At 35.5% G+C, this 8,346-nt stretch overlaps 1 protein-coding gene across 2 annotated transcripts in view; it reads left to right on the top strand.

The window, feature by feature from the left end:
* Positions 1-8,271, top strand: part of LOC107656198 (5,6-dihydroxyindole-2-carboxylic acid oxidase-like) — an 8,355-nt gene extending 84 nt beyond the window's left edge. Inside the window, exons 2-9 of one of the 2 annotated variants that reach the window (XM_016443962.1) lie at positions 1-37; positions 1,697-2,052; positions 2,160-2,482; positions 3,508-3,712; positions 4,933-5,100; positions 5,259-5,438; positions 5,576-5,725; positions 7,613-8,271. In XM_016443962.1, coding sequence (XP_016299448.1) covers positions 1,698-2,052; positions 2,160-2,482; positions 3,508-3,712; positions 4,933-5,100; positions 5,259-5,438; positions 5,576-5,725; positions 7,613-7,812 — 1,581 coding nt within the window. In that variant the 5' untranslated portion in view covers positions 1-37; position 1,697 and the 3' untranslated portion in view covers positions 7,813-8,271. Of the gene's footprint in view, positions 38-1,696; positions 2,053-2,159; positions 2,483-3,507; positions 3,713-4,932; positions 5,101-5,258; positions 5,439-5,575; positions 5,726-7,398; positions 7,532-7,612 lie in introns of those variants that run through there. The other variant, XM_016443971.1, reaches the window with a different exon arrangement.
* Positions 8,272-8,346: the final 75 nt, after the last annotated feature.

Genomic DNA, 8,346 nt, shown 5'->3' with positions numbered 1-8,346 from the left:
AAGAGTGGGGCAGAAAAGAGAGAACGGATGATATAAGGTACATACTTTAATTTGATATTTCTTTAGTTGTATCGTTTTTGTACTCTTTATATCATTGGTTGAAGACTGACATTGTGGCCCACTAGGGCATGCCATGGATGAATTGTTGTTTGATAAATCATTTCAGAATTTATGATGAGTGTAGATACAGGATATTTTTGCCATCATAAGAGTCAAGATGACAAATCAATAAAGGAAAAAATGTATTTTATTTTGTGAGAACCATTAATACAATCCATGTGTGGGGGTTTGCTCTTAGGACATAACTACAGTTTGAGGTTGTGAAGTTGGAACAGTCTATATCCTTAGATGCTTCTAGAAGGCTGCTATACAACGGCATGCCTATACTACTTCAAACAACTAAAAATAAAAAATACAACATTAAAGAGAGAGAGAGAAATCTGTTGCTTTCCATTGTTTCTCTTTGACAGGGTAATACATTTCTTACATTTTTCAGATCTTCTGCAGTAGGAATGGGTCTTACTGGGCACATTTTGCACTCACCTAAAATAATGTTGCTGTTTTTTTCCTCCCACAAACAGTTAGAACCAGAGTGGTTATCATTTCCCTGAAGCAAACCATAACACTTAATGGTGAAAGAATTCTCTCAATTCATGCTTAATTTTTCCTGTTAAACTGCAAAATAAAAAATATATGTAAAGAAATTAATAATAATAAAATATAAAAATAAGTTTATACATAAAACATAAAAAAGTTTTCCAACAAGATAAGAAAAATTAAGAATTCAAATGAGTAAATTATTAATTCAAGATACATTTTCTGCAAAGGATTCTTAATATGTTTTACAGTTTTTTTTTCAACTGCTTACACACAAAATCTTTACTTTTCACACAATTTCTGAAACCTGACACTCAAACACCAGAACCACACACCAAATCTGCAAAACCATACACTAATTCTCGGCCTTTGACTCAGTTTTCAATTTCATAAAAACATTTTTCGCAAAACACAACACACAATTCTCTATGTAACACACAAAAATCTAACAGGAACTAGTATTATGGCAAAGGTGTTTGCAAATGTTTGCTTTTGAGATGTGTTTGTGATATTTTGAATGCAGTGCTTCATTTTGCAAGAGATGTGAGGGCTTTTGCATTTTGTGTGTGCAATTCTTGGATTTGTGTGTAAAGTTTTGAAAAAAAGAGGCAAAGTTTTGAAAATGCGTGTAAGCAGTTGAAAAAAACTGTAATGCGTTTATTTTGTTATCTGATGTTTAGATACAATAAATATTTTAATGGAAAAGAGACAAAATACTTTTTTTTGTAAACAAAAAAAGTGTTTTTTAAGTGTTCTAATTGAATAGTTTGCTAATATTACAAGTATAAACTGCATGAATAACTAAAAAGCAGATTTTCATGATTGATAGATATTGACCATGTTAACTTAAGTTTCACAATCTATGCACTTTTGGATAGATATTTTAACCTACCAACATATTTTACTCAACTTGTGCTGCTCCAAACCCGTATGATTTTCATTCTGCCTGTTGTGTTCCAAAGATGAAATAAAGTTATACAGGATTATAATAACATGCGGTTGAATAAATGATGACAGTAAATGATGGAATTGGCATTTTTGGGTGATCTATCCCTTGAAGCATATTTTAATGCATGTGGGCCCATATATGCCTTTCCAGGATGTGGAAGAGTGTGTGTTTAGCGCTAATGTGCGTTGTGCTGACGCACGCTCAGTTCCCACGTCAGTGTGTGACACCAGAAGGTCTGCAGAGTGGCACCTGCTGCCCATCACCTACTGGACTGCCCAATGATGAGTGTGGATCCAGTACTGGGAGAGGTCAATGTGTGTCAATTGCTGCTGACCGCCACCCACACGGGCCTCAGTATCCTCACGATGGGCGGGATGATAGAGAACGATGGCCGCTGAGGTTCTTTAACAGGACCTGCCAGTGTAACGGAAACTTCAGTGGATTTAATTGTGGGCGATGCCGACATGGCCTGACAGGGCCAAACTGTGATCAAAGATCCACCGTGGGTGAGGACAGAAATACACACAATACAGATATGTACTGGAAATACATACAATATGTGATGTTTGTGTGCTTTGATTTCTGTCTCATCTGGGTTTGTGTGTGTTCTCAGTGCGTCGTAACGTCATGCAGATGTCTACAGATGAGAAAAGAGCCTTTGTGAACGATCTGGACCAGGCTAAAAGAACCGTCCATCCTGACCTGGTCATCTGTACTCATCGCTATCAGGAGATTTTTGGCCCTGATGGAGCAAGTGTACAGTGTGAGAACATCACCATTTATAATTACTTTGTCTGGACCCACTACTATTCGGTCAGTAAGACTTACATGGGTCCAGGCCAGCAGAGCTTCGGAGGTGTGGATTTCTCTCACGAAGGGCCAGGATTTGTCACTTGGCACCGGTATCACCTGTTGCAACTGGAGAGAGACATGCAGGTGACCCAAAACAGATAATGATAATTATACTGCAGGAAACAGAAATACAAAACCTGTTAAATAATGTCATGTGATTCCAAAACCATATGACTTACTTCTTTTGTCAAACACAGAGGGCGATAGTTTAAAGAATGCATTGGTTGCTCTTTTCCAGGCAAATGTAATGAATGGGGACTGGAGCTTCCAAGCTTAAAAAAAAAGCAAAAAATATCATAAAAGTTGTTCATATGACTCATACCTTGTAAGACAAGTTTTCTGAAGTCATACAGTAGTTTGTTTGTCAGACGAAATGGCAGATTTGGCGTTATGATTGGTCAGATCACCTGTCAATCAAACTCCCAGCGAAGGGTCAATAAGACCACTATTATGATGCTTTGACATACTTTTTAAAGCGTCATATATATATATATATATATATATAAAAAGTTATAATTATGACATGCAAAAAGTCAAGAGCATGACATAATTATAACATAATTATGACATAAAGTTGAAATTATGACAAAAAGTCAAAATTGTTAGATATTTTGTCATAATTGTCACTTTTTATGTCATTATTTTGACATTGAGTATCTGATCATTTTGACTTTTTATCTCCAAAACTATCTCATAATTTCGACTTTTGTCATAATTATGATTGACTAATTGATGATTTTTTATGTGGCTGAAATTTGTTTTATTCATTTAATTTATTCATTTTATTTTTAATCAAAAAAATTAATAAAAATATACTAAGAACCAATTTACTTGGGAACTAAGATAAGACTTTTTTTCAGAGGATGTATCTTAAATTAAATGAAATGAAATCTTTTTACCTTGTTTTTCCTTTTTCATTGTTTTAAGCATAATCCTCTAAAGTTTTGTTAGATGTATGCTTTATTCTGGAAAAATCAATTTGGCAAGTCTTATTATCTTGAGCAGTGAGCAGAAATACCAACTATTCCCCATTGATAGAAGGATCAGCTAATGGGACATGTTGGAATACGCGCGTGTGTGTGTGTGTGTGTGTGTGTGTGTGTGCACAGGACATGCTGGGGGACCCGTCGTTTGCCCTGCCGTACTGGAACTTTGCAATAGGAGGCAGCGAGTGTGATATCTGCACTGATGACCTGCTGGGAGCCAGAAGCAGCTTTGACACCAATGGCATCAGTTCCAACTCTGTGTTCTCTCAGTGGAGAGTCATCTGTGAGAGTGTGGAGGAGTATGAGACACTGGGGACCATCTGCAACAGTACGACACACTCACACAACATACCAATAACACACACTGCCTCTATACATCACACAAACACATACACACAGAATACTGCAAAAACACAAGTCTAATTTTGTGGCCTCTCCCTGGTGGGAGATCTGTGAGAGTGTGGGGGAGTGTGAGACATTGGAGACCATCTGCAACACTAAGACACACACACACACACACACACACACACACGCATTCCAAGACCTAAGACTGCTCACATGCTGTTTGAACTAATCCTTTGAGGCATTTCGAGAGCTCAGAAGAAAGATCAAACCTTATATGGGCAAAACGATTAGGATCATGTATTTGCAAGTGACTCACGATTGCAGACAAAGTGAATAGTATTATATGCTTCTTTCTCACAGTCTACAGGACCTCATAAAGAGATTTGGTTCATGGGTCAAAAACAAATTACAAATTGTGATAAAAACAAACAAACTAGGTATTCATTTTGATTTCATATGGTTATGATAAACTTTTACAACATTTACAAACTTTAAATTGAATGACTCTAAAAATGTAACGTGGTGTAACCATAAAGTAAAAAGTTATAATTATTTTCCTTACACCATGAATACGTGTGTTTACACCAGTATTACTGTAAGTGTTAAAATTTTGTTGTGTGTTTTTGTCATTTTTAGTAGCTTTTTTATATTTCTCTATACAGTTTTTAATCAGTACTATATAATTGTACTAAATATTTTTTATTCAGTTTTAGATTTAATTATTTTAGTACATCAAGTTACTGAAACTAAATTAAAATGAGAAATGTTGCCTTGGCAACTAGCCAAGATAAATAGATTTTCTATTTTATTTTATTATTTTATTTTATTTTATTTTATTTTTTGTTTTATTTAATTAACATTTATTTTATTTTACGTAACAAATATGTTTTTTTTGGGAGGGGGGGTGGCAGTTTTAATTAACTATATTTACCTTTTTAAAATATATTTTTCAAAATAAACATAATTTTTTACAATTATTATTAATTAATAAATTATAAACATCATCAAGTTTTGATGGAGTCGCACCACATGACACGATTTTACATCCTAAACAAATCTTAACATAAAAAGGTTATGTGATATTTTACCAGACATATTGCCCTTGAGACACTGTACTGATGGTCTTTAATTAAGGTCTTTAATAATCAAAATGTATCAAAAGTTATCAAAGTTATTTACCTTCTCTGACTGGTGTGTATTCAGGTACAGAGACAAGTCCAATCAGAAGAAACCCTGCTGGTAATGTGGCTCGACCCATGGTTCAAAGATTACCAGAACCACAGGACATCATTGACTGTCTAGAGCTGAACACTTTTGACACGCCACCATATTACTCGACTTCTTCTCAGAGCTTCAGGAACACTATTGAGGGTATGATACACTCACAATTGCAGATAACGCTACTTTTTAAAAAAGTTTTTAAACAAATGTTTGGAGCCACAGACAAAGAGACTAGCACACCAAACAACCACCTGCATAAACTCCTAAAAGCGAGGAGACTTTTAATTGGTGTTCTTGTGTGTCACTAGGTTACAGTGCTCCCCAGGGAAACTATGACCCAGTAGTGAGGAGTCTGCACAACCTGGCTCATTTGTTTCTCAATGGCACAGGTGGACAGACTCACCTGTCACCAAACGACCCCATCTTTGTCCTGCTTCACACGTTCACTGATGCCATCTTTGATGAATGGCTTCAGAGACACACTGCTGGTACACACACACACACACACACACACACACACACACACACACACACACACACACACACACAATGTACATACATGCATAACCAAAAAGAGATTCATCTTTCAGCTGTATTCTAACTAGTGTTCTCTGTGCTTATGCAGCAGGCACAGTGGTCTATCCTGAGGAAAACGCTCCAGTTGGGCACAACAGAGAGTTCAATATGGTTCCTTTTTGGCCACCAGTCAGAAATGCTGAAATGTTTGTCACCGCCCCAGAAAACCTGGGCTACACCTATGAGGTTCAGTGGCCAAGTGAGTAACACAGCAAAAATACATACATACATACATACATCAATAAAAAAATACACTTCAGAAAAATAGTCTGTCATTGATAGGTAACTATGCAGGAAGTAATACAGGACTAATGAGTAGTAAGACATCAGCTACTACTATAACCTAATATGGAAACAAGATAAACTAATTTAGGACTGAGGTAATCAATAATGACTGAATAATATTGTCCTCCTCATTACAAATAACTGACAAATTATAAAGAATTACCAATTAATTACTAATCACAACATTACCATCTGTCCAAGATTAAGAGCAATTGCCTTTTTTCTCTCATCGTGTTCATCAAACGCATTTGTAATTACTCAAGTGTTACCTAGTAACTCTTCAAGAACTTCTAGTAATTTTATAAGTGAAAGAAGTAAGTGAAGAACCTTTTTTTCTCTTTAAAATAATGGTTCAGATCATTAGTAGTTCATGCGGAGTGACTAGGTAACATTTGAGTAATTACTATGCATTGTATGGCCGTATTAAGAACAAAAAAAGACACGTTGATGTTGTGATTAGTAATTAATTGGTAATTCTTTATAATTTTGCATAGTTAATTATTAGTTCGTAATGTGGCCAGTCTCACTCAGTAATTACAGATTACCTAATAAAGAACTCTCAGATGTAAATTTACTATTATTTACTGATTAGTTATTCTTGTTAGATATTAGATTATAGTAGCAGCTAAAGTGTTAATGTAGCACTACTCATTAGCCCTGCATTGTTACCTACTGTATTAATGATCGACTAGCCTATTCTGAAGTATTCTTTCTAGAATGCTTTATTCGTATAACTTATCTGAACTTAAAGTTGCTTAATTGAAGGAATAGTTCTCCCAAAAATGAAGACTGTCGTCATTTACTCTCATCTTTTTTCTGCTGCACAACACAAAAGTAGATAATTTAATTAATAGCCAGCTGTGTGATTAGAGTCTAATGGAAGTACATTATGACTCACTTCAACACTTAATGAAGTACCCAAAAGCGCAAACAAAAATATTCCACATGGCTCGCTGATGATTTTTCAAGTGCTCTGTTCAGTTTAAATAATTTTTAACAGTAAAATTGCTGCAGAAGCCATTGATCTGCTGTGTGCAGTTCAGTAAGTGGAAGAAATGTTCACCTGCTTCTTCTGCCAGTGTCTGATCTTCCCATTCTTCATTACACTGGTCTTTTTATAAATGAATTCTCTGGATATTTAACACATAATTACATTATAGACTGTTGTGAAGACATGTAGGGCAAGTGCAAATGAGTGGTGTATAAGCCAAGCTATTAGGCGAATAGGGTATCTGTATGCTATGCTAGTACGTAAGCTAACAAAGACATTGATGGTCGTTATAACATAGTCCATGGTGATTTTTAACTATTAATTGTTTTGCCGAATTAGTGGCTAATTTGTATGAATTTGTATGATCTCATTCATACTCCTCATTAGCGATTCGGTTTAGAGGTGTACCTTAATGTTGTTGTTTTTTCATATAAAAAACATACATTTTCTTATGAATTGCATCATGTGGTTTCATAATAAATCACTACCTTGTAAAATACTTATGCTTTCTCGTGAGATTGGGTTGGATTTAGTAGGAATCACGCTAAAAGAAGTACCCATTAAAGTTTTTTGAGCCAATGGGATCTCATTTTCAGGGAGTACCCGACTTGTCATGACACCTGTTTAAAGAAAGTTAGCAAACCGTCGAAGATGCATTTCTGCCACCTACTGGACTGGAGTGTGAAGTGCACACAGGAGAGCAATGGGGCCACCACAATCATAGTGTACAAATAAAAATGACTGTTGACCTTTATAGATTTGTGGTTTGATTCATATAAACAGGAAATCTCTCTCTTTCTCCCTCGCCAGCTCGGTCATACACTATTTCAGAGATCATCACCATAGCCATTGTTGCCGTGGTGCTTGTTGTGGTTGTGGTGGGCGGAGTCATCGGGTGTGCTGTTCGGGCACGTTCTTACCGCTCAGCTGAGGGCCTGGAGCCACTGCTAGGGGAACAGTTCAGGCGTTACTCAGAGGATGAGCGGCATGCTTCTCAGTCTATGGTGTGACTGAGAAACTCAAAAAAAAAAAAACACACATCTTAAACGTTTTTATTTTGTTGCACTGTGCATCCACATTGTAGGCCTACTGAAGAAGTCTGAATTATTAATTATTAGCATTCAAAAGCATTGTAAAAGTTTTGTTGACAGGGGCTTAATTTATGACTATTTATTATCAGATTTTTCATGTCTAGCGAGACACTGAGAATACAGTCATATGTGCCATTTAATGTGTCATTTTAAGTTGATGCACTGCTTATGAATACCCTATGAACATATGACTTAAGTTTATTGTACAGTGTGACCTATTTTATATTACTCCGATATATATATATATATATATATATAAAAAAACTTTCAAAATCCATTATGGTTTGATTTTTGTGTACTTTCAATTTTATTTAACAATGCAGATGATTTAGCAGCAACTGAGTTTCAGCATGCATGAATATTGCAAAATAAAATTGTAAGTAAATTGTATATATACTGTATTAAATTATTATATAATATACTAAATTGTTTTCCGGGGGGGGGGGGGCGCAC

The sequence above is a fragment of the Sinocyclocheilus anshuiensis genome, unplaced genomic scaffold (genome assembly GCF_001515605.1).
Source record: "Sinocyclocheilus anshuiensis isolate Anshui unplaced genomic scaffold, SAMN03320099.WGS_v1.1 scaffold85, whole genome shotgun sequence".
Lineage (NCBI taxonomy): Eukaryota > Metazoa > Chordata > Actinopteri > Cypriniformes > Cyprinidae > Sinocyclocheilus > Sinocyclocheilus anshuiensis.
This window is presented reverse-complemented; position numbering and strand designations above follow the sequence as displayed.